The 27268-nt window shown below is 44.8% G+C and overlaps 1 protein-coding gene across 4 annotated transcripts in view; it reads left to right on the top strand.

Moving 5' to 3' along the window:
* PDE8A (phosphodiesterase 8A) overlaps positions 1 to 27268 on the top strand; it is a 478153-nt gene that overhangs the window by 292087 nt on the left and 158798 nt on the right. The window contains exon 2 of one of the 4 annotated variants that reach the window (XM_073618598.1): positions 26114 to 26182. The exons of the other annotated variants lie outside the window; for them this stretch is intronic. Within the exon in view, the coding sequence (XP_073474699.1) occupies positions 26114 to 26182 (69 nt within the window). The remainder of the gene's footprint in view (positions 1 to 26113; positions 26183 to 27268) is intronic. 4 annotated transcript variants of the gene reach the window in all.

Genomic DNA, 27268 nt, shown 5'->3' on the forward strand with positions numbered 1-27268 from the left:
CAAGCTCAAGGAGATTTTTGTGAAATTGATGTAAAGACAATTGACATGAATGAGATCCCAACTGATTTAGTAAAGCGTAATTTCTTGTTCAATGCATATGGCACAATTCCTGTGTATCTGCAGGTTATGAAAGGTGCTAACCAAGAGAGAAGCTCCAAACAACCTGTGCGCTTTATTCACTAAACGCATAATATGGTGTAATTATGGCTATTTATTACTACAAGCAGTCAGAAGTAGCAGTAGGGTGGATTTACTAAAACTGGAGAGTGCAAAATCTGGTGCAGCTCTGCATAGAAACCAATCAGCTTCCAGGTTTTATTGTCAAAGTTTAATTGAACAAGTTGAAGATAGAAGCTGATTGGGTACTATACACAACTGCACCATATTCCGTGTGCACCGGTTTTAGTTAATTAACCCGAGTGTATGAAACAGTGGGCACACATTTGCTGCATCTAGGACCACAATCTTCATGCACTGTGGCTTCTTTTTCTTTCAGTGTTATTTTACTGTATCCATTCGTGTGTTCAGTACGTATTTTATGGGTCATCGCTTCTACATGAAAAAATGCAGCCAAAATAGCTAATGTAGGAGCTTAGGTACGCCGACACTAAGGAGGGTATTTATAAAAAAAACTTTGCAGAGCTATTTGTTTTGCGAAACTGCATGCACATTCACTCTGTTCCAATGTCAAAATCAGAATTTTATTAGTATTTTCTCTTCAGATCAGATGTTCTTCATTCATAAGTATAGCGCGAATCAGGGCTGCATTATGGCCAGTAGATGACGCTCATGATCAAGTATTTATTTCCTATGATTAGCACCATCTAGTGGCCATCTAGGTACAACACAACGGGGGGGTATAATTTTTTTTTTTCCAAACCGTGTTGCACTCACTGTAAGGGTAGAGTTTGTCTCGATCTCGGATATCAGCTATAATTGAACCCCAATGCACATATATAGTAAAAAAAAAATCTAAATATGAATTGATATTAAAAAATATATATTTATACAGATATATATACACTGTGTATATACAATATATATAGAGTATCTCACAAAAATGAGTACACCCCTCACATTTTTGTAAATATTTTTTTTGTTGCCAGTGGTTTAGACATTAATGGCTGTGTGTTGAGTTATTTTGAGAGGACAGCAAATTGACACTGTTATACAAGCTGTACACTCACTACTTTACATTGTAGCAAAGTGTCATTTCTTCAGTGTTGTCACATGAAAAGATATAGGCCTGCTGCCTTTTCAGGCACATGAACTTTATTGGCATCCCAGTCCTTAGGGTTCAATATTGAGTTGGCCCACCCTTTGCAGCTATAACAGCTTCAACACTTCTGGGAAGGCTGTGCACAATGCTTAGGAGTGTGTCTATGGGAATGTTGCGCAATCATGTTGGAACAGGAAGGGGCCATCTCCAAGCTGTTCCCACAAAGTTGGGAGCATGAAATTGTTCAAAATGTCTTGGTATGCTGACGCCTTAAGATTTCCCTTCACTGGAACTAAGGGGCCAAGTCCAACCCCTGAAAAATAACCCCACACCATAATCCCCCTCCACCAAATGATTTGGACCAGTACACAAAGCAAGATCCATAAAGACATGGATGAGTGAGTTTGGGGTGGAGGTACTTGACTGGCCTGCACAGAGTCCTGAATATTTAGAATATAATAATTAGAATATCGTGCAAACGTTCATTTATTTCACTAGTGCAACTTAAAAGGTGAAACTAATATATGAGACTCATTACATGCAAAGCAAGATAGTTCAAGCCGTGATTTGTCATAATTGTGATGATTATGGCTTACAGCTCATGAAAACCCCAAATCTACAATCTCAGAAAATTAGAATATTGTGAAAAGGTGCAATATTCTAGGCTCAAAGTGTCCTAATCTAATCAGCTAATTAAGCCATAACACCTGCAAAGGGTTCCTGAGCCTTTAAATGGTCTCTCGGTCTGGTTCAGTAGGAATTACAATCATGGGAATGACTGCTGACCTGACAGTTGTGCAGAAAACCATCATTGACGCCCTCCATAAGGAAGGAAAGCCTCAAAACGGTAATTGCAAAAGAAGTTGGATGTTCCCAAAGTGGTGTATCAAAGCACATTAATAGAAAGTTATTTGGAAGGGAAAAGTGTGGAAGAAAAATGTGCACAAGCAGCAGGGATGACCGCAGCCTGGAGAGGATAGTCAGGAAAAGGCCATTCAAAAGTGTTGGGGACTTTCACAAGGAGTGGACTGAGGCTGGAGTCAGTGCATCAAGAGCCACCATACACAGAGAGATCCTGGACATGGGCTTCAAATGTTGTATTCCTCTTGTCGAGCCACTCCTGAACAACAAACAACGTCAGAAGCGTCTTACCTGGGCTAAAGAAAAACAGACCTGGTCTGTTGCTCAGTGGTCCAAAGTCCCCTTTTCTGATGAGAGCAAATTTTGCATCTCATTTGGAAACCGAGGACCCAGAGTATGGAGGAAGAATGGAGAGGCACACACTGCAAGATGCTTGAAGTCCAGTGTGAAGTTTCCACAGTCTGTGTTGATTTGGGGAGCCGTGTCATCTGCTGGTGTTGGTCCACTGTACTTCATTAAGTCCAGGGTCTACCAGGAGATTTTGGAGCACTTCATGCTTCCATCCGCAGATGAGCTGTATGGGGATGCTGACTTCATTTTCCAGCAGGACTTGGCACCTGCCCACACTGCCAAAAGCACCAAAACCTGGTTCAATGACCGTGGGATTACTGTGCTTGATTGGCCAGCAAACTCGCCTGACCTGAACCCCATAGAGAATCTATGGGGCATTGCTAAGAGAAAGATGAGAGACATGAGACCGAACAATGCAGAAGAGCTGAAGGCCTCTATTGAAGCATCCTGGTCTTCCATAATACCTCAGCAGTGCCACAGGCTGATAGTTTCCATGCCACCCTGCATTGAGGCAGTAATTGCTGCAAAAGGGGCCCAAACCAAGTACTGAGTACATATGCATGCTTATACTTTTCAGAGGTCTGATATTGTTCTATGCACAATTCTTGTTTTATTGATTGCATGTAATCTTCTGAGATTTTGGATTTGGGGTTTTCATGAGCTGTAAGCCATAGTCATCACAATTATGACAAATCACGGCTTGAACTATCTTGCTATGCATGTAATGAGTCTATCTCATATATTAGTTTCACATTTTAAGTTCCACTAGTGAAATAAATGAACTTTTGCACGATATTCAAATTTTTCGAGTATCACCTGTGTGTGTGTGTGTGTGTGTGTGTGTGTGTATATATATAATGTATATACACACATTATAAATAGTGTCATTTTATGTGCGATGATGTGCATTGCCGACCTATTCCTAATAAATGGGCTTTTTCATTGCAAAGCGCATAAACACGCAACCATGTTTGTTATTATTCTTATTATACAGGATTTATATAGTGCCAACAGTTTGCGCAGCGTTTTACAACATGAGGACAGACAGTACAGTTACAATACAATTCAATACAGGAGGAATCAGAGGGCCCTACTCGTTAGAGCTTACAATCTAGAAGGGAGGGTCAAGTACAACAAAGCTGTAGGGGGATGATCAGATGGAGAAAATGAAAATACATAGTTGTTAGGTGTGGGTTGGATGGGCTTCTCTGAAGAGGAGGGTTTTCAGGGAATCATCTAAAATATAATAGAGTAGGAGATAAGCGGACAGATTGGGGTAAGGAGTTCCATAGGATTGGAGAGGCTCTGGAAAAGTCCTGGAGGCGAGCATGGGAGGAGGTGATGAGAGAGCTAGAGAGCAGGAGGTCTTGAGAAGAACGAAGAGAACAATTAGGTTGGTATTTTGAGACGAGGTCATTGATGTAGACGGGGGCAGAGTTGTGGATGGCTTTGTAGGTAGTTGTTAGTAGAACAAAAAGGAGCCCTGAAAGTAAAGTTGTACGTAGGCTTGTCACCTCATCCCTTTAAACCTGAACACATTTGAATTACTCAGGTTCTGAGGCTAATTTAATGCAGATAAGGCACCAAGTGAGTTTAATTAACACCTTAATCAGCCACAAAACCTGTGTAATTAATATGTGTTCGGTTTTAAAGGGATGAGGTGGCAACCCTAGTTGTACGTGATTAGCTCTAAATGGTAAATATTATTTTCTTGCTCCCTAAATTGCTATCCTTTAATAAAAGAAAAGACATACATATCCAGGCCTGCTGAAATGGTGTTATTTATAAAAATAGCCATCCCCTTGAAGAAAGTTTGCTTGCTGCGATAGTCTGCAGGGCTCCTTTGTAAGAATTTGCCAGCTCTGTGTTTCTTGGGGTTTGGGGCATCTACACTCATGATCTGACGTTTTTCTAAAAAGTGCTGCTAGTTAGCAAATGCTAAGTGACTGATAGTGCCTGCTTGGGCATTTTATATTAGGCGCTGCCATCATGATTATGTCCTGAGTTTTAAATTGCAGCCATTGTAGCAGAAATGCATTTTTATAAAGAAAAGTGCTAATGCAGAGCAAGCTCTAATCCCAGATGCTGTATAGACTGATACCGTCCTTATGTAAATGAATAGTATGCAGCTGCTGTCCCTGCAAACTAATATTCAGTGCTGGTGTTCCCTGCCTGCCGGGGGAGCTCTTCCACCTCCATAGGAAAGGGGGACGTTCTATTTCAGGGGTAGACTCTTTCCTCCCTCTGAAAGAGTAGGGTTGTTATGTGCATGTGTCCTCTACGCCTCTCCTGGGTGAAGGCATAGCTCCCAACTGTCCCTGATTACGAGGGACTGTCCCTGATTTGGAGCAATGTCCCTCTGTCCCTCTTTCTCCCTCATTTGTCCCTCATTTTGCTCTGATCTATATAGTTGTATATAAAATGCACCTTTTATCTTTCAAAAAGTGTTTCCCAATGCTAAACCTTTCATCCAAATTCTAAATTGTAAATTTTAAAATCCAATATAAAGGTATAGTAGTGGTAAAAAAAAGCCCTTGTGGATTTAATTAAACTTTTTTTTTTTGGTTAATTCTCCTTTAAGGGGGTGTGGCAGGGGGCGTGTCCTATGTCTACATACATTTGCTAGTAGGTGTCCCTCATTCCCATCTCAAAATGTTGGGAGGTATGGTGAAGGGGTTAGAGCAGCGGTTTTAAACTGGTGGCCCTCCAGCTGTTGCAAAACTACAAGTCCCATGAGGCATTGCAAGGCTGACCATTACAAGCATGACTCCCACAGTCAGAGGCATGATGGGACTTGTAGTTTCGCAACAGCTGGAGGGACGCCAGTTTGAGACCCCTGGGTTAGAGGGTAACATCATTTCCACTATGAATCCCATATTTGCACTTATCCCTGCAGCTTATAAATAGCCTGTAAGATGTGTTAGCTTTACTGTGAATTTATTGGGTGCTGTACCTAAAAGAACAGGCCACCTTCTGGCCACGTTTCGTGTTATACACATATTTAGTGGTAACATGAAACATGGCCACATTCCTCACTCAATATGGGATTTTCTTTCACTTTAACTTTCAGCACTAATGATAAACATGACAAATCAAGAGGCTAAATCTCCCTAACGGGGGCACAGAGGGCAGTAAAAACCTGACAGCGATTTTAATCCCTCTGCACTCTATCCAAAACTAACCAAATTCTAAAAAAAGAAATTTGCCCCAAGTCATATTTTAAAGTGGTTGTAAAGGTTTGTTTATTTATGTTTTTAAATAACAAACATGTCATACTTACTTCCTCTGTGAAGGGTTTTTCACAGAGTGGCCCCGATCCTCCTCTTCCGGGGTCACTCCCCCAGCGGCGCTCCTGGCTCCTCCTCTTCTCAAGTGCCCCCCCCATTCCCTGGGGGCACTCGCGTGGGTGCACTCCCGAGTCCTGTTGCTGCATCCATTGACACAGACAGCAGGACTCGGCCCCGCCCCCGACTCCCGTGTCACTGGCTTTGATTCGCAGCAGCAAGAGCCAATGCTCCTGCTGCTATCAATCCAGCCAATGAGGACCTGAGACAGCGGCTGGAGCTGCTCTGCTCGTCCCTGTTGCTAGAACGATCGGCTTCAGGTAAGTAAAAGGGGGGGCTGCTGCGCTACAGAATGCATTAAGGTGAAAAACCTTGAGGGTTTACAACCCCTTTAAGTCACTGATCAAACGCAGCGTGTAGGAGAGGACTTGTAAATACACTCTGACTCTTGATCTGAATACTTGTTTAAAGTCATTAGGGTTATTCACTAAAACTGCAGAGTGCAAAATCTGGTGCAGCTTTGCATTGAAACCAATCAGCTTCCAGGTTTTTTTTTTTGTCAAAGCTTAAAGTCATTGTAAAGTCTCCTTTTTTTTTCTATAAAAATAACAAACATGTTATACTTACTTGCACTGTGCAGTGGATTTGCACAGAGCAGCCCAGATCCTCCTCTACTCGGGTCCCTCTTCTGTGCTCCTGGCCCCTCCCTCCTGCTGAGTGCCCCCACAGCAAGGAGCTTGCTATGGTGACACCCAAGCCGAGCCACAGCTCCATGTGTCCATTCAGACACTGAGCTGTGGTTCGACCCTGCCCCCTCTCTCTCCTGATTGGCTAACTGACTTTGATCGACAGCACGTGTCCCTATTGGAAGATTTCCCCTCTATTACTTTTCTGGGGACAACCCAAAATTTGTGATTTTCTTTCACTTTCAATGATAATGTTAAACGCGACAATTAGAGAGGATGACTCTCCCTAACAGGGGCACAGACAGCAATACAAACTTATAAGCATTCTAATCTACCTCCCCTCTATCTCCAAAACTAAAAAAAAAATGTTTGCCTTTAGTTATAATTTAACCACTTGACCTCCGGAAGATTTACCCCCCCACCCCCTTTATGACCAGGCTGTATCCGCGTCACAGCTTTTTTTTTATACAACACACACAGAGGGACATATCATTATAAGGCAGAGTGGATTATATAAAGTACGTGATTTTATTACAGCAGCAGCAGGGAGAGGGGGGTGGACCCTAACACAGTAGCTGACACACAGGGAGGGGAGGGGGAGGAGGACACAGGAGCCGAGAGACAGCGGGGCTGTGGATGACAGAGACACGCAAACTGACCACGGTGCCAGGTGGCCATGATTACCGTGGTCAGTTTACATAGGGGAGGGCAAAAACTGGCAGCATCAGCCAGGTTTGTTAGGTGTTACAGACAGCCAAATGACACAGGACAAGCACTGTGTCATATAACATGCTTTAAAGGAGCAGGATCCATTTTTTTTGTTGGTTAACATACACTTTAAAACAAAACACAAAGTTCACACACCAACAAGGTACTACACTCAGAGAAGCCTTCAGCGTCCATTTTGTATCATCTGTATTTGAAGCTCATTCAGAGGTTTTTTCTACATCGTTGTATTTCTTATTTACAAAATTATTTAAAGGGAAAACCATACAGAGAGAAATGCCATGGGTTCAGTTAGGGTATAGAGGTACAGGTGACTCACTCCATGTGACAGTGGTGGTGCTTGGTGATTGGCCCAACAGTGTTACGTTTCGGGAAACAGTTAATTTTGTGTAAGCTCCAATCCACTATAGCAGAGCTCCTCAACTTCCTAAACAAAGGGCCAAGCCACTGACTTTCAGATTTTAGAGAAGCCATACTGTGACCAGTGAAAGTAGTAAAAGCCAAAATCAGCGGTCAGTGGGAGGACAAAATGCGGAAAAGTATGGTGTCAGTGGGAGGAATAGTGCCCCATCATTGGTATCATTGGGAGAAATAGTAATCTAGTGTTGATGTCAGGGGGAACAATAGTGCACCATCGTTGGTGGTAGTAATGGTGCCCTATTGTTTGTGTCAATGGAAGGAATAGCGCCCTATTAATGGTGTCAGTGGAAGGAAAGGCGCCTCATTGATTGTGTCAAAGAAAAGAAAAGTGCCTAATTGATAGTGTCAGTAGGAGGAACTGGGCCTTATCCTTGGCGTCAATGATCCCAGTGCTTATTGAGTATAGCTCCAAGGGCCTGTTAAAAGCAAACAATGGTCGCCATTTGGGGACCACTAAACTAGGGCTTCTTCCTTCACTTCCTGTCACAGAGAAGAGCACCAGGGAAGTCAAAAGAAGAGTGGGTATATGTTGCTGGGGGGGGGGGGGGGGGGGGCATTATGGCGAACCTGTTGCTTTGCCTTGTAAGTAGAAGAAGCTACATGTCTGAATTTGGAGCCCAGTATCCCTGACCGTGCAAGGACTCTGTGACCTTGCTTCGTCAAAGTTGCACATATTTGTAATGAACTTAGTCATTTAAGGCAGGGGTCTCCAACCTTTGTAAACAGGGGGCCAATTTACTGCCCTTCACTGGGGTATTGTTGGAATCAGTGGATGAAATAGTGCCTGAAGGGCTGGATGAAAGCAAGCAGAGGACTGCATCTAGTCCCCGGGCTGCAGTTTGAAGACCCCTGATCAGGGTATAAATTAGAGAGTTGACTTTAACCACTTGCTGCCCGCCATATAGCAAAATGGTTTCAATATCCTGACCGGACGTCATATGACGTCCAGCAGGATATTAAGCAGCTGCGCGCCCCTGGGGGCGCGCATCGCGGTGTTCGTTGTTGCGGTGTGTCAGTCTGACACAACGTAACTCCGATCTAGGTAAAGAGTCTCTGACAGAGACTCTTTACCACGCGATCAGCCATGTCCAATCACAGCTGATCACAGTGTAAACAGGAAGAGCCGGTGATCGGCTTTTCCTCACTCGCTTCTGTCAGAGCCGATCGACTGCTCCTCTGACAGGGGGGGTCTGTGCTGATCGATTATCAGCACAGCCCCCCCCCAGGATGCCCACACTGGACCACCGGGGAGGAGACCAGGACCACCAGGGATGCCACCACTAGTCACCACCAGGTATGCCACCCTAGACCACCAGGGATGCCAATCAGTGCCCACAATGGATGCCAATCAGTGTCCACAATGGGCATCACTGATTGGCAGGCATTATTGGCATCCATCAGTACCATTTATTAGTGTACAGTGCCGCCTATCAGTGCCCATCCATGCCCATCCATGCCACCTCTCAGTGCCCATCTGTGCCGCCTCATCGGTGCCCATCAGTGCCGCCTTATCAGTGCCCGTCACTGCAGCCACATCAGTGAAGGAGAAAACTTACTTATTTACAAAGTTTTTTAACAGAAACAAAAAAAAACAATTTTTTTTCAAAATTTTCAGTCTTTTTTTTATTTGTTTAGCAGACAATAAAAATCCCGGAGGTGATCAAATACCACCAAAAGAAGGCTCTATTTGTGGGAACAAAATGATAAAAATTTAGTTTGGGTACAGTGTAGTATGACCGCGCAATTGTCATTCAAAGTGCGACAGCGCTGAAAGCTGAAAATTGCTCTGGGCAGGAAGGTGTATAAGTGCCTGGTATTGAAGTGGTTAAGAGACTTGCTTCATCATAAAGTTTTACTTTTATTGGGCCTTTTTAGAGTGGGTCTAATCTAGCCAGCTGTGATAGAACCAGAAAGTTCACTCAGTTTACTGTAATCTGAGTTCTTTGTGATCAACTGTAACCAGAATCCAGAGAGCATCTCTTAGGGTTGCTGGGAATGTAACCGTTGTGTAACTTCCTCTCTCCTAGTCATGTTTAGCTTTCAAGACAGTTTTCAATTTCCTTTCAGAAATGTCTTAGTACTGGCAGTTTTTATATCAGACTTTCTGTGTTCGGGTCGATTCATACCAGTAGCGCGCACTGCTTTGCGAATTAAAGGCAGCGGTGCTGCTGTGCCGTGAACATCACACCGCACTGTAACATTTCTAAGATTACATTCCATTCCATTGGCCTCAGCACAGAGAGGTGCAGTGGATTGCGTCGCACTAAGCTGCACTGAAAAAAATGCACTGCATGTCAAACTTTTCTTCAGCACACACCAGTGGCAGCACACCAGCCCCGCACTTACCCCATCCAGGTCGCGGCTTCGGCGGCTTGCCCCCTGCATCTCCTCCTGAGTCCCGGCGGTTGCTTCTCCTCACGGCCAATCGGGTCTTATGACTCCCGGCCACTCGGGTCTCAGGACCCACTTCCTGATTGGCAGGGAGGAGAGACCGGAAGACACTGCTCCCCGAGCCCACCCTTTTTGAAGCCAATTAGAGCCTCAGGCTCTAATCATGTGCTTCTTCTTCTTCAAAAAGACCCCCCATTGAAATCCATGCGCCCAGCACCCTGCGTGGAGATTAGGGGCCGGGCGCATGGATTATGGAAGCGGCCGCCACTGGGGCTGGGCAAGGCTGCCCAATGCAGCTCAGCACATCTGGTGTGAATCAGCCTAAAAAAACAGGAAAGTGCATACATTTTTATCATGTATTACAAGCAGGGATTCTCAGATTAAAAGGTTACCAAGGGCATTGGAAAATCTGAAGTTCTGGGCTGGTAGGCTGTGCTCTCTGTATATACAGTATGTATATAATATATATATATATATATCTCAAGCTTTAGTTTTCAATTTTGAGTATACTGTTATTGATAGTATACTACAGCTAGAATATACATTTTATTTGTCTTTGGCAGAATTAAGTTTCGTTTTTTCCTTTTTTAAAGTTTGCTGGTCCATTGCTGAAGGAGTGATGGCTGAATACCTTATCGCCTCGATAAAAACATATCCCTCAAATGTAGATTTACAGATATTGAAAAGAAAACCCATACATAAAACTAATTAGCAGGGGGATTCCTTCATCCACCTCAATTGCACGGATGGGGGAATCCATTCATTTTTTTTTTATCAGTCCGCTGGATGATAAAAACAAAGAAAATGATCCATCTACTGTATGTTGCCAGCTTAAAGAATGTGGCTGGTGTGCCATCTACTTGTATGGAAAAGTATACTGCTCTCTTTGTATTGCTTCCTTTGTGTGAAATCCCTGATGTTCCTGCCAGTCCCTCTGCTTTCCTATTAAAAACTGACCACACTAAGCAGGAGAGCACACCATGGTCAGTTCTCTAGCTGTGCTGGGAACTCAACCTGCTCTCCTCCAATGATCAGACCTGTCCTGACACCCCCCACCCCCTGCACAGCCTTTCACTGGGAAGATCAGTGTGCTGCTGTTTGCTGTTGCGGCTGAGAACAGAGGGCATGTGATCACTTATAAAAAAACAGAATAAGGCCTCTTTCAGACGAACGATCCGTTCAGGTCCGCCTGTCAGTTTTTTAGGCGGACCTGAACAGACCCTCCATAGACATCTATGGAGTGTCGGATGTCACCGGTGACATGTCCGCTGACATCTGACCCGCTCCGATCCGAAAAAGTGTAACGGAGGAAAAACCTACTTTTCCATCTGTTTTTGGATCAGATTGGGAGACGACGGACTCTGCTGTCCGTCGTCATCCGATCCCCCATAGGGGAGAGCGGCACTGTGACAGGTCCGTCGCTGCACAGTGTGCAGAGACAGACCTGTCATCTTCCTGCTCAGCGGGGATCCACGGAGTGATCCCCGCTGAGCAAGCGGATGTTCACGGGGCGGATCATCTCGGATCCGTCCCGTGTGAAGGAGCCCTAAGGGTATTTTTTTCTATATCTATTAGGGATCTCATACTAATGAAAATGCTGCTGATACTTTGCGGTGATATGTGCGTCAATACAAATTAAATGGTCGCAAATCGCACTGCAAAGAATCGTATGTGATTTGAACAAGAATGCGGTGCGATTCCTGTCCGAATCACATCCGATTTCCCCCATCACTCCTGTGTGTGTGTGTAGAAAGGGAAAAGCCCAATCTGGAGGGCAGCCCATGATAGAAAAGCACAGCTGCTGGAGGTGCTCACAGGTATGGAGGAGATGTAGAGGTGGGTCTGCCCCCAAGCTGACATCACTTCCGCCCTACACCCACGGGGTCCCAGAACTTCTCCTCCAGCCCTGTGAGCACCTCCAGCAGCTGTAATCTTCTATCATTGGCGGGACCGGGACACCAATAGAAGCTCCGCTTGTTTGCTTCCTCCCTCCCTCTGCTGGCACATTTGGCACCTTTCGGGGGGAGTGGATACCTGTCAATACCAGATATCCACTCCCACTTCCGTGTAAGATCGCCACATCAGTGTGCAGCGATCTACAAAAAATTCGGCCCCCCCCCCCCCCACTGCCTTCTGGGAGAAACACAGGTCCCAGAATACAGCGGGATCATTCAGAAAGCGCAGCACGACTCGCGCATGCGCAGCAGAAAACAGGCTATGAAGCCACAAGGCTTCAGTTCCTGTTTCCCTTAGTCAAGATTCTGGCACCTGCACCCAGAGCCAATGGACGGATCGGCTTGGGGTGCCGACATCGTGGGCTCCCTGGACAGGTAAGTGTCCTTATGATAAAAGTCAGCAGCTGCAGTATTTGTATTTTTTTTCCCCCAGGCTGGAACTCCTCTTCATTTTGAGTGCTAACATTTTTAATAAACTGCCCACTAGATGGCGCTTTCCCCTTTCTATACACACACAGGAGCGGTGGGGTAAATAGCATGTGATTCTTTGCAGTGCGATTTGCACCCATTTATTTTGTTTGGATGCAAATCGCACCGCAAAGTATCGGTACTCGGTGTCGGTAAGTACTTGACTGAAAGTATTGGTACTCGTACTCACCAATAAAAACAACAGTATTGGTACAACCCTAATATCTATACAAAAATCTTTTGCCTTTCATTTCTATTTTAATCTGATTGGGTTGTTTTACAAGGTGAGGGTTTACAATCACCTCAAGTCGTGCCCTAAATGAACAGCCTCATGTCTGCCAGGCCACTAAGGAAATAATGCCATCTGTAGTCCATTGTGCCTACTGCCCAGGACAGGAATTGGGAAGCCTCGGGTGCAACCACCAAAATTCTCACCTGATGGTAGGTGCCACCCAGAAGGGTTCTCCCAGCATCTGCAACTAGAAAAGTTTGTTTACTCTTTGGAATTATGTGGATTTCTGCATGAATGGCTCTTAACTGTTGTCTAATCTTCAACTAAGTCACAATAACAAACAAAATCCGCTTAAACCAATGACACACAAACAGTTGTATTCTTTCATGCCTTTACTGAGCTTTTTGTTTTAAAGGGGAACTAAACCTGAAAAAAAATGCTAGGGAGTAAAGGTAGAAGAGACTTTGTAAGTTGACGCTGCAAAAAGAAAAAAACGTCTTTCCCTTTCTGCTAGCAATGTTTATTATTGGAAGGTATACATAGCTCCCAACTGTCCCTGATTTCGAGGGACTGTCCCTGATTTGGAGCAATGTTCATCTCCCTCTTTCCCCCTCATTTGTCCCTTATTTTGGTCTGATCTCTATAGTTGTATATAAAATGCACTTTCAAAAAGTGTTTCCCAGTACTAAACCTTTCATCCAATTTCTAAATTGCTGCATTTTTACATTTTAAAAGCCAATATAAAGGAATAGTAGTGGTACAAAAAAAAGCCCTTATGGATTTATTTAACCTTTTTTTTGGTTAATTCTCCTTTAAGGGGGTGTGGCGGGGGCGTGTCCTATGCCTACATACATTTGCTAGTAGATGTCCCTCATTCCCATTCCCATGTGGAGTACATTGGCAGTGCACTGTACACTCCTGGCTCACTCCCAGTATCTGTAAGATGCTGACAATGGTGCTGGAATAATGGAAATCCAACACAGATTCATGGAAGTTACATCATCAGTGGTTGTTCAGTGAAGAAAAAGGAAGGCGCTAGACCCAGAAGAAGTGGCGGAGAAGATGACAGCGGGCGGGTGGGCAATATCGAGCATAGATTTGTCAGCACTGGAGGAGAGGTACCTCTACCAACCTGCACATTATGGCAAGAGCCCCTGCTGCAGCCTGCAGTTTAGTTCCTTAATAAGGGCACGTATTGTGTTTTGTTCACGTATTGTCTCCTTTGATTTAGATTTTTTGCATTTTTTTATCAGATATATATGAAATAATGTATGTAAATATTTGTGTTTTTGTCTTTTGTAGGGAGCAGGGCGAGCATAAGTCTGATACTCCAGGCTTTCGGATTTCTAAATTACTGTTAAGATGTGAATAAAGGCTTAAAAGCCTTCTACATGCATATACAACTGACTGAGTTCGCTGAATTAAAAGAATAGTAGAAGCCCGGCACTGGACACTGATCCTTTAGCAATGAGAAACAACTCTTTAGTTGAGCCTAATGACTTGAGTTTGGTTAGCTCTGTACAAAACAAGGGGTCCCTCAAAAAACTGGGGCCATCCAATTTGAGAAATACATGTGTAGTCATACCAAAGTGCGAAACAACTGTTTCGAGAGTCGTAACAATTTTATTATATTCACTAATGGTAAAGAGATGACCAACGAGCTCAGGGGTCAGAGAATCACACTTTATCAGGGATTTATGGCCCCTTTCACATGGGGCAGAATCCATCAAGCGAATCCACCTGCTCGGTGGGGGTCTGTCCACTCATCCATTGGCGGCTGGTGAAGTTTTAGAATGGAGGGGGCGCCAAAACCCCGTCCTTCCTTTTTGACCCCTCCAACTTCTCTTAAGCCACACCCCTTATGTAATCCACCCACTCCATCCCTTGTATTTCACTTGCTTCTACCCATGGTGTCAGGAGTATACAGCTTAGCATCACAGGACAGAGTATACAGCTCAGCATCACAGATCAGTGTATATAGGTCGGATTACAGATAGGGTATAAAGATCAGCATTACAAAGAGGGTATATAGGTCAGCATTACAGATAGGTGTGTATAGGTCAGGATTACAGATAGGGTATATAGATCAGCATTATAGATAGGTGTGTATAGGTCAGGATTACAGATAGGGTGTATAGATCAGCATTATAGATAGATGTGTATAGGTCAGGATTACAGATAGGGTATATAGATCAGTATTATAGATAGGTGTGTGTATAGGTCAGGATTACAGATAGGGTATATAGATCAGCATTATAGATAGGTGTGTATAGGTCAGGATTACAGATAGGGTATATGGATCAGCATTATAGATAGGTGTGTATAGGTCAGGATTACAGATAGGGTATATAGATCAGTATTATAGATAGGTGTGTGTATAGGTCAGGATTACAGATAGGGTATATAGATCAGTATTATAGATAGGTGTGTGTATAGGTCAGGATTACAGATAGGGTATATAGGTCAGAATTACAGATAGGTGTGTATAGGTCAGGATTACAGATAGGGTATATAGATCAGCATTATAGATAGGTGTGTATAGGTCAGGATTACAGATAGGGTATATAGATCAGTATTATAGATAGGTGTGTATAGGTCAGGATTACAGATAGGGTATATAGATCAGTATTATAGATAGGTGTGTATAGGTCAGCATGCAATGTGGGGAAAAGAGTACCTTTAGACACTCTAGGCTAGACATGCAGACCTGCAAATCTATAACATCACTGCGAAAAAAAAAGCAATGGTTCAGCAGAGCCCAGATGCACAAACCCTCGCGGTACAGGGAGATCGCACCCATTGAGTAATCCGGGGCATGCCCCTGCATCAGCAAATGGGAATACACACTGGCACTGGGGGGGAGGGGGGGGTGCTGTCAGTGAGGGGAGGCCACCTGGTTACGGATCAGTGGTAGACTTAATGTTTTTTATTAATAAGTGCGCTTGTGGACGCAATTCCCAGGCCACCCACCTGTTGCAACCTCATTGGTATCTTATTGGTAGTAACAGAGCATTACATGATTGCACCTGTTTCAGAGAGAGCAATAGATGGCTTGATTGGGTCCACTTGAAAAACTGACAGGCAGACCCGATTGGTCCATCGGTGTGAAAGGGGCCTGATATGTATCAAAGTGTCTAATACTGTAGACTAAAAACACAACAAAGCTCTTGGACAAATAAGCCTTTAAGCTTGCCATAGTTGGGTAGAATTTCAAACAAAAAATCCCGAGAATGTTTTAAGACATTTCATTTGTTTTTCTTAACATTGCTGGGTAAAATCGACATCCGTTTTCTACCACAGTGATGAGAAAATTCAAAGGAGCAGGATGGAAAATTTTTCTTGAACGAACAAATTTCTAACAGTGAATGTGGTTTACATTTGATAAAGTCCATTCATTCCAAAATCAAATGTTAAAAGCAAACAAAATCTCGCCACTCGGCGCTCACGTGACCGGCCGGCTCTCTCCTCATCTCATCCCGGCTGACGTCAGCGGGGGAATCTCGGACCCTCCCGCTGCAGCTGTCAGATGGGGGGAGGAGAAAGCTGTACTTTGAAATCAGGTATAGCTGGCATTTTTTTTTATAAAACACAGACAGGAGCACCTTGCATTAGGAAACAAACAGGATTATATGAGGTGATAACAGTAGGTTAACCGCTTGCCGACCACCCGCCGGTGGCAGAATGGCTCCCCTGCGTGAATCGCCGTAGCTGTATGGCGGCCACTTTGAGGAGTATAGGGGGCGCGCGCCCGTTGCGGTACTGAGGAGCCGATGCGCGTGCCCGGCGCCCGCGATGTCCGGCCGGCACCAAGGATCGCTCCTGACAGAGCCAGAACGAGGATCTGTGTGTGTGTAAACACACAAATCCGTGTTCTGGCAGGGGAGAGGAGAAAGATGCTGTGTTCCTAGTATATAGGAACACCAATCGGTCTCCTCCCCCAGGCAGTCCCAGCCCACTTACAGTTAGAACACACACGAGGGAACACATTGAACCCCTTGATGGCCCCCTAGTGTTAACCCCTTCCATGCCAGTAAGATTTATACAGTAATCAGTGGATATTTTTAGCTCTGATCGCTGTATAAATGTCAGTGGTCCAAAAAAAGTGTTAAAAGTGTCCGATCTGTCCGCCGCAATGTCGCAGTCACGATAAAAAACGCAGATCGCCGCCATTACTAGTAAAAACAATAAAAATGTTATAAATCTATCTCCTATTTTGTAGACGCTATAACTTTTGCGCAAACCAATCAATATACGCCTGATTTTTTTTTTTTTTACCAAAAATATGTAGAAGAATATATATATCGGCCTAAACTGAGGAAGAAATTTTTATTTTATTTTTTAAATTGGGGATATTTATTATAGCAAAAAGTAAAAAATATTGTGTTTTTTTTCAAAATTGTCGCTCTTTTTTTGTTTATAGCACGAAAAATGAAAACCGCAGAGGTGATCAAATACCACGAAAAGAAAGCTCTATTTGTGGGGAAAAAAAGGACGTCAATTTTGTTTAGGTACAGCGTCGCACAACCGCGCAATTGTCAGTTAAAGCGGCGCAGTGCCGTATTTCAAAAAATGGCCCGATCAGGAAGGCGTAAATACTTCCGGGGCTGAAGTGTTTAACCGCTTCCGAACCAGCCGCCGCAGTTTTACTGAGGCAGGTTGGCTCCCCTGCACGAAACCACCTGACTGTACGTGGGCCCGCGGGGTCCGGATAGCAAGTGCGCGTGCGCCGCCGGAGGCGCGCTGCACAGCGGGAGTGCCGGTGCTCGTGGCCGACGGTCACGATGACCGCCGGCCACGAGCGATCATGAAGAGGAGAAACAGAACAGGGACGAGTGTGTAAACACACACTTCCAGGAGCGACAGATCGTGTGTTCCTATTAGCTAGGAACCATGATCTGTCACTTCCTGTAGTTAGTCCCTCCCCCTTCAGTTAGAATCACCTCCCAGGGAACATATTTAACCCCTTCACCACCCCCTAGTGTTAACCCCTTCACTGCCAGTGACATTTTTACAGTAATCAATGCATTTTTAATCACACTGATCGCTGTATTAATGACAATGGTTCCAAAAATATGTCAAAATTGTCCAATGTGTCCGCCATAATGTCGCAGTCATGATAAAAATCACAGATCGCCGCCATTACTAGTAAAAAAAAAAAAAATAAATAAAAATGCTTTAAATCTGTCCCCTATTTTGTAAACGCTATAACTTTTGCGCAAACCAATCAATATACGCTTATTGCAATTTTTTAAACCAAAAATATGTAGAAGAATGTTTTAGAAGAATATGTTTTTTATATATTTTTGGGGGATATTTATTATAGCAAAAAGTAAAAAATAATGCGTTTTTTTCAAAATTGTCGCTCTTTTTTTGTTTATAGCGCAAAACATAAAAACCGCAGAGGCGATCAAATACCACCAATAGAAAGCTCTATTTGTGGGAAAAAAAGGACGTCAATTTTGTTTGGGTACAACATCGCACGACCACGCAATTGTCAGTTAAAGTGCCGTATCGCAAAAAGTGCTCTGGTCAGGAAGGGGGTAAGTCCTTCTGGGGCTGAAGTGGTTAACAACTTTTTCTTCTTAATAAAAACGGACAGGTGTTCTAATCCCTCTTCAGTCTATCCAAAACTAAAAAAAAGGATTTGCCTTTAGTTATACTTTAGGATAGTGAATGCTCCTGTCAGCAGCGGTGAAGTGTACGGAGACTTTTATTTATTTTATCGTTTGATTATTTTTATTTATTTTATTGTTTGATTGGCGCTCTCTTTTCGTATGGCTACACATGAGCTGTGAATGACTTAGAGGAGGGCACAACCCTTTCCTCTTCTCCCAGGGATACCCTCCTGCATGGATCTTCAGTCTGTAGTCAATAAGTGCAAAGCACCTGCCGTGTTTTCTCAGCAGACAGCCCAGCATGCTCTACAATCACTAAAGCATAAAAGCACTCTGCATTAAACATTTATTTGTAAACGAAGGATTTTATTTAACCTCCTGCCGACCGCTCAGAGTAAATATCCTGTGAGCGAGTGGCAGGTGAAGGCTCGGCACCGTACATGTACGTTTCCGGTTTGCTTTCAGGTTTGAGGCGTGCATGCGCACGCCCCCTGCCAACCTGTGCTGTGGTTGGAGACAGCATGAGTTTGGTAGCAGATTACAGCCAATGATTTTGGCTGAAATCTGCTGATTGGCTGTGTCTAATCACACACAGAGTTCTGTGTTTACAAAAACACTATACTGTGTGTACAGTGAACAGCAAGCTGGCTGTTTCTTCTCCTTGAAAAGCAGGGAGAAAAAACAGCCTGATTAGTAAGTAAAAGCGGCACACATCACTCATTGTTAGGAACACAGTTAACCCCCTTGATTGCCTCTAGATGTTAACCCCTTCCCAGCCAGTGTCATTAGTACAGTGTCCGTGTATAGTATTATCACTGATCACTGTATTAGTGTCACTAGTGACATCAGTGTCAGTTAGTGTATCTCCCAGCCAGTGTCTGTCAGTGCCAGATTGCTCACCACCCTATCACAGTCACACTATAAGCCCCTGATCACCGCCATTACAGTATAGCATCAATAGCTGCGTAAATTCCAGTTAATATAGTTTGTAGACACTATAACTTTCACATAAACCAATTAATATAAATAATGAATCCATTTTTGCCTAAATTTATGAATAAATGTTTTTTATTTTATTTGATATGTTTTATAACAAAGTAGAAAATATTCATTTATTTCACACTTTTTTTTTCCATTTCTATAAGGCCCCTTTCACACTGGGGCGGGAGGTGCGTTGGCGGTAAAGAGCCGCTATTTTTAGCGGCGCTCTACCGTCGGATTTGCAGCGCTATTCGGCTGCTAGCGGGGGTGGTTTTACCCCCCTGCTAGCGGCTGAGAAAGGGTTAAAAACCACTGCAAAGCGCCTCTGCAGAGGCGCTTTGCCGGCGGTATAGCCGCGGTGCCCCATTCATTTCAATGGGCAGGAGCGGTGGAGGCAGTGTTCATTTCGAAATTAATACTATTTTAGTCAACTAAAATACTACTAAAACTAAAACAATTGAGATGACTAAAATGAGACTAAAACTAAAATGCCATTTTAGTCCTAAGACTAAAATTAACACTGGGTGGAGGAGCGGTGTATACACCGCTCCTTCACCGCTCCTTCACCGCTCCAAAGATGCTGCTAGCAGGACTTTTTTAGTGTCCTGCTTAGCGCACCATTCCAGTGTGAAAGCCCTCGGGGCTTTCACACTGGAGACACAGCAGCGGCTGTTTCAGGTCAGTTTGCAGCCGCTATTTTTAGCGCAATAGTGCCTGCAAAATGACCCAGTGTGAAAGGGGTCTAATAAAAAAAACAAAAAAACAGTGGTGATCAGATACCACCAAAAGAAAGCTATATTTGTGTTAAATTATATACAATTCATTTGGGTACAGTGTAGCATGACCGTGCAATTGCCAGTTAAAGTAGTGCATTGCCGAATAGCAAAAAATGGCCTGGTCATGAATGGGGTAAAACCTTCCAGAGGTCAAGTGGTTAAATTGTAACAATAAAATATAATTATTCTCAGTTTAGATTCGAAATATTATGTTCATCTATTTATTTAGTAAGTGGTAGAACTTCTTTTATCAGCAATAATTTACATGCACAAATTTTTCAGTTTATAGTGTTTGGGTATTTTTCAGCTAAGTTGTGGTGGTATAGTGATAGTCTTAATGATAGTAAAGTGCCTGGGCTCATTGACTGCAAAGCTTCAAACCATGGTGTTTCCACCACCATGCTTCACAGTAGGGATGCAGTTTTGGTGCTGGTATGCTGGGTTCTTTATCACTGATGTTAGTAGCCACAAAAACTTTAGCTCCCAAGGGAAGACCCCTTTTGCTAGGATCACTTCTTTTACACAGAACATTTTTTTTGGTTTACTAGTCCTTAACCAGCGTAGAACATTGTGCAAGTATGTAAGTGAGTTTAAATGAGATGACACTGTATTCCTGTTGATGTGTAATTCATGACTGATTAGGAAGAGGTTGCCTTTGCTGTCTATGGGGCACAATTAGACAGCACCTAATTGTAAATCTGGCCCTGGAGCTTCCTGTAAACACATAAAGAGCTCTGCCTTTGCCTTGTCTGTCCACACTACGTCATATTGTCCCTGAAGTATTGTGGAGCATCCATGTAGTCATTTGCAAACTTTTAACAAGCAGCCATCTTTATTTCAAAGCCGATTATTTTCCCCGTGATGTACAGTAAGTGTAAGTGAGTGAGTAAACAAAACATTCTTGTCCTGCATTGTTTCCAATGATGAACACAAGACTATGGCAACTTCAAGAGATTTTTGCAGGTGCAGTTAACCTAGGGTTCGGTATTGTAGGATGGCCACTCATTGGCAGAGTGGGGACAATATTGTGCTTCTTCTCTTTGTATACAGTTGTCTCATTGTGGACTGATGGGGGGGGGGGGGGGGGGGGGAATGAGGGTGCTCTGGTAAGGCTGGGTATCCGGTCCTTAGTGGAGAGATGGCACTGAAGGCAGCACTTTGTAGAGAAGAAGCAGCTCTGGAGGGTCATAAAGGAAAGAGAAAGGCACCTCTAAGTGCAGTGATTAAAAGATTTATTACAGGCACAATGGAATTAAAAACACTTACAAGATAGGAAGAGGTCATAGGCATATAATGATTTGTCCTCATGCGGATCGCTGTAACTCTCATCTGTCTGGGGGAGAGAGAGAGCCGTCCTGCAGCTGTTAGAGTCCCTGGTGATGTGGTTTGACGGGGAGGTGAAGATGCGATGAGGTGGCCTGGGTTCTGGAACGCATGCGACCAATGTGACATCAGGTGAACGTGGTGGGGCGGTAACGCGTTTCGGAGCATGCACAGCTCCTTTGTCTGACGAGGTCACCAGGGACTCTGACAGATGCAGGACGGCTCTCTCTCTCCCCCAGACAGACAAGGATTACAGTGATCCACATGAGGACAAATCATTATATACCTATGACCAGGGCCGCCATTAGGGGGGTACAGCTGGTACACAAGTAAGGGACCCATGCGTCTGAGGGGCCCCGGGCCATGGGTCACAACCCAGGCCATCTCTAACAGGAGGCAGCTGCCGCCAGAGCGGACTGGCTTCCAGGATGCAGGAAAGGGTGGAGAGGTGGGCGGATCCCATGTGTGTGCGGGTTGGGGCCCGCTATCTAGCGCTGCGTGGGGTGGGGTGAGGTCAGCTGCCAGATCTGGAGGCCCCATGGAGGAGGACATCAGGGGGGAGGAGCCCCCCGCTCTTTTGTGCATGCAGGTTGGGGCCCGCTGTCACAGTCAGACAGGCTCCGCTACGGTCAGATACCAGTGTGTGCAGGGTTGTGCGGGGTGGGTGAAGCCAATTGGTGCCAGCGGAGGGCCCCATGGAAGAGGAGGTAAGGGTGGAGAAGCCCCCCTGCTCTTTCTTGCAGCTGCCGCCGGAGATCCTGGTGGAGATAGGACACAGGCTCAGCTACCCCTCCCCTCCTGGCACTGCTGGACAGGTGAGAGCTGGGAGGAATGGTGCTTCCTTAAGTGTGTGTGACACTGCCACACCATCTGTGACACTGCCTCCCACCTGTTTCGCTGCCCCCCACCTGTGACACTCCCTCCCACCTGTCCCGCTGCCCCTGACCTGTCCCACTCCCTCCCACCTGTGACACTCACTCCCACCTGTCCCACTACCCCCCACCTGTCCCACTGCCCCCCACCTGTGAGGCAGCCTCCCACCTGTCCCTTTGCCCTCCACCTGTGACACTCCCTCCCACCTGTCCCACTCCCTCCAACCTGTCCTGCTGCCCCCCACCTGTCCTGCTGCCCCCCACCTGTCCCACTGCCCCCCACCTTTGACACTGCCTCCCATCTGTCCCGCTGCCCTCCACCTGTGACACTCTCTCCCACCTGTCCCACTGTCCCCACCTGTGACACTCCCTCCCATCTGTCCAACACCCTCCCACCTGTCCCGCTGCCCCCACCTGTGACACTGCCTCTCACCTGCCCTGCTGTCCCCTGCTGTCCCACACCTGAGACACTGCCTCTAATCTGTGATGCTGACCCCACCTTTCCTGCTGCCCCCCTCCACCTTTCCCACTGCCCCCCACCTGTCCCACAGCCTCCCCTTCCATGACACTTTCCCCTCCTGCCCCGCTGACCTCCTCTCGTGACACTTCCCCCCCAAACCTGTCCCCCTGCTCCCTTCCTGTCCCACTTCCCACCTTCTGTGGTAGGAGAAGATGGGACTGGAGGGGGAGGAGGAAATGGGATGGAGGAGATGGGACTGGAGGAGGACGAAGAGGACATGGGATAGAGGACATGGGATGGAGAAGGAGGAGGACATGGGATGGCCAGTGGGCGGATTCGGTGGGACAGCCAGTGGTAGGGCCCTGGGGAATGTTGGCAGTCAGGCCCAGGGGGGCCCAGGCCTAAAGCTGTGTAAGGGGCCCCACAATTTCTGATGGCTGCCCTGCCTATGACCTGTTAATATCTTGTAAGTGTTTTTCATCCCATTGTGCCTGTAATAAATCTTTAAACCACTCCACTTAGAGGTGCCTGTCTCTTTCCTTCATTGTTGACTGGTGAACACCCAGGCCTTTCAATTCTTCCTCTAAGGTCTAATGAAGTTTCTTCTGATTGCATGCCTCAGTAACCAAACTTTTCCTTTTTCTATAGTGTAGGGCACCTTCAAAAACCACATGTACTCTAAGCATGTCAAACTGCTGTTTTATGAGCTGCATGTAGTCCTCCCACTCCTTCTCTGCAGTCCTCAGTGGATTAAGAATATTAAAAAAAAAAAAAAAAAAAAGACCCATCTGTTCAGCAGTTGATAAGCTACACTTCCTTACATAATTTTGCAAATAAATATGTCCCCTTTCTCTTGAATTAAATATGCTGAATTGCAATTTTGTACCAAAATGTAAAATTCTTAAGCAACTATATAGGTGTAATATGGCTTACGTAGACATAATACAGCCCTCTTTAAAGATTTAGTCTTCCTTCACATGGGGCGTACTACAGCGTCCACCTGTGTGAGGCCCAGTTTTCACGCACAGGGATGCACAGATGTTCAGGATAAAATGGATCTCCTGCTGTCTCTTTAGCACCACTTCGGTGCACCTCCACCACACCTGTGAGCACACAGGTCGCTTACCAGAAGGTGCAACCACACAATATTTATTTATTTATTTCAGGTACTTATATAGCACCGTTAATTTACGCCGTGCTTTACATATACATTGTACATTCACATCAGTCCCTACCCTCAAGGAGCTTACAATCTAAGGTCCCTAACTCACATTTTTACATACTAGGGACAATTTAGACAGGCTCCAATTAACCTACCAGCATGTCTTTGGAGTGTGGGAGGAAACCGGGGTACCCGGAGGAAACCCACGCAGGCACAGGGAGAACATGCAAACTCCAGGCAGGTAGTGTCGTGGTCGGGATTTGAACCAACGACCCTTCTTACTGCTAGGTGAAAGTGCTATCCACTACACCACTGTGCTGCCCTAAATATTAGGCCGTTTGCGTATTATATAATCATCCAGTAACGCCACCCGCTCAGACCAGTCCTAGCACTCTGATCCTGAAACATGAGCCCTGGGGAGTACAAATAGATTGCCTTTCTGATCAGACCCAAGAAGGCAATCATAGGTGTTCTGTGCATCCCTGTACAGGCAGTCCTATTGATATCAAAGGGGATGCAGCAGCTGCACAGACACAGCTGCTGCATCCCAATATGAGATCCATGTGAGTGCATGTCCCTGAACTCATGCTCGCTGCATTCAGGGCCTTGCACTTACACCTGCACCAATGTCAAATTGGGAGCAGCAGCCCTTTGATATCAATAGGACTGCCTGTACAGGGATGCACAGAACACCTATGATTGCCTTCTTGGGTCTGATCAGAAAGGCAATCTGTTTGTATTCCCCAGGGTTCATTTTCTAGGATTGGTGTGCTAGGACCTGTCTGAGCAGGATGGCGTTACCGTATGGTTATATAACACGTGGTTGCCCCAATATCGTGTAGTTGCACCTTCTGGTAAGTGACCTGTGTGCTCACAGGTGTGGTGGAGGTGCCCCAAAGTGGTACTAAAGAGTCACTTTTTGGTGGATGGACATTGAAATAGCGCCTAGTAGGCTAAATGCGGTTTGCATAATATATGAAATTTGATTAGCATGTTGCACATGTTATTTTGTATTTATTTACACTTTTTTAGCTCTTTTTATGGTTGTATTTGTTTTTCATTCATTAATATGTCCACCATTTGATCACAGAGTGGGATAGCATGTCTGTTTAATATTTCAAATTGGTAGTGTTTGGGTATTTGGACGCAATATAGTTTTGCTGCTTTCCCTAGGTTAATATTGTCACTATTTATTTACACTAAGTGCAGAGGTTCTTTTTATAATTTTAGTGATATTTAGCAGTCTTGTGTAATGTGTCTCTCCAGTCTATTACTGTCTCTTGAAGCATATTCCCTGTCTCAGGCAGTCACATTCTCAGACAGTCTCCTGCATGTCTGCACTTTCTGACTGTCTCTTGTATCACGTCTGCAGCCTCTGACCATCTCTTATATCATGTCTGCAGCCTCTGACCATCTCTTATATCATGTCTGCAGCCTCTGACCATCTCTTATATCATGTCTGCAGCCTCTGACCATCTCTTGTATCATGTCTGCAGCTTCTGACCATCTCTTGTATCATGTCTGCAGCCTCTGACCATCTCTTATATCATGTCTGCAGCCTCTGACCATCTCTTATATCATGTCTGCAGCCTCTGACCATCTCTTGTATCATGTCTGCAGCTTCTGACCATCTCTTGTATCATGTCTGCAGCTTCTGACCATCTCTTGTATCATGTCTGCAGCCTCTGACCATCTCTTGTATCATGTCTGCAGTCTCTGACCATCTCTTCTATCATGTCTGCAGTCTCTGACCATCTCTTCTATCATGTCTGCAGCCTCTGGCCAGCTCTTATATCATGTCTGCAGCCTCTGGCCATCTCTGCTATCATGTCTGCAGCCTCTGGCCATCTCTTCTATCATGTCTGCAGCCTCTGACCATCACTTCTATCATGTCTGCAGTCTCTGACCATCTCTTTTATCATGTCTGCAGTCTCTGACCATCTCTTTTATCATGTCTGCAGCCTCTGGCCAGCTCTTATATCATGTCTGCAGCCTCTGGCCATCTCTGCTATCATGTCTGCAGCCTCTGGCCATCTCTTCTATCATGTCTGCAGAATTGACACATCTCTTGTACGATCCCTGTAGTCACATTGACTATATCCTGTTGTGTGTCTGCTGTCTCTGAAACTGAATATTCGCTTAATTTTATGTGTGCTCCTTTGGTGATGTTGGGGGCCTCCCCTAATCAAGAAGGTTGATCAGTACAGTACTGTTATAGATTGTGTATAGAAGGTGACTGACATTCCAGGTATATAGTATATTTTACAGAGAAACTTTACTGCTATTAAAAAAATTAATCCTCCGTTCTCCACCATTCTTGATGTCATTTAGGAAGAACAAATGCAGGAAGGCGTCAGGACTGGGGATAGATCTCATCAGAGCATACCATCATATATTAAGGTGCCCATAATCTTAAGGGAAAAGTCTTTTGTCATCAAAATTAAGCGAATATTTATATGTCTGTAGGTGTTCTCATACAGTACATAGCTAGCCATTGTGAAGCAGACCGAAAGATCGTGTACTCATCGTTTTTTTCCCCTGCATAGTAAAGGTTGTCAGCTTCATTGCTGCTTTTCCCCTCCCATTGACATCAATGGTGTGATCAGCAGATCTATGCGTGCACACTTCCTTTAAAGTCTATTGTCAGCTTTAGTCTCTCTATGCTATTAACATAAAATATTTTTTTATTCATTATAGGTGTCTTTTTTTTTAATCTAAGAGACAGTTGTGATAATTCTTGGATGCAGATGCAGCATTGCCCATGGGGAGGATATACCTTCACTACTTAGGGCACAATTGCCTCATACAGTCTTAGTGTTTTAAATGGAGCGGAAATCCAAAGGCTGGATTTGGCAAACAGTTGCTGCTCAGTGTTAGCAATTATGGCAATTTGATGACAGCTTGCTGCTTGACGTTCATTTAACAAGACATAATGGCAAAACCGCTGCAGTACTCCATTGCTCACGCCCAACTAAGGCCGAGTGAGTGAGGGAAACAGCAAAAGCCATGTAATTGGTGTGAACTCTTTCTTGCACTCTGAGTCACTAATTATCTTTTTTTTTTTTTTTTCTGGAAGCATGTAACATTCAGGCCAAGTTTTACTACACTCTGCCAAGCCATCAGAAAGGCTATGGTCCATTGAATGAGTAATACGCTGCACGTCTTTGTGTTGCCTGGTAATGTCAGAAATGCTCAGGTTGAGCCGGTATTAGAGAACTGCACGAGCTGTTGTATGACGTAAAGTGTTCACCCCGAGGACAGATTCTCCTGAGACTTTTGTAAGCAGGTCACAGGCTCAGCATTCAAAAATGAGCTCTCTCCTGTTCTTGGTAGCGGACATCCAGGCAAAGAACACTAGGCCAAGTGTACTAATCCATGGCCATGACTCAGCAATCTCATCGCCCTGATGGTGAATTTTGATGGAAGGTGAAAGCTGATTGGTTCTTCTGGGTTACTGCTTACCCTCGCTGTCATACATCACTAAAT

The sequence above is a fragment of the Aquarana catesbeiana genome, linkage group LG03 (assembly GCF_042186555.1).
Source record: "Aquarana catesbeiana isolate 2022-GZ linkage group LG03, ASM4218655v1, whole genome shotgun sequence".
NCBI classification, from domain to species: domain Eukaryota; kingdom Metazoa; phylum Chordata; class Amphibia; order Anura; family Ranidae; genus Aquarana; species Aquarana catesbeiana.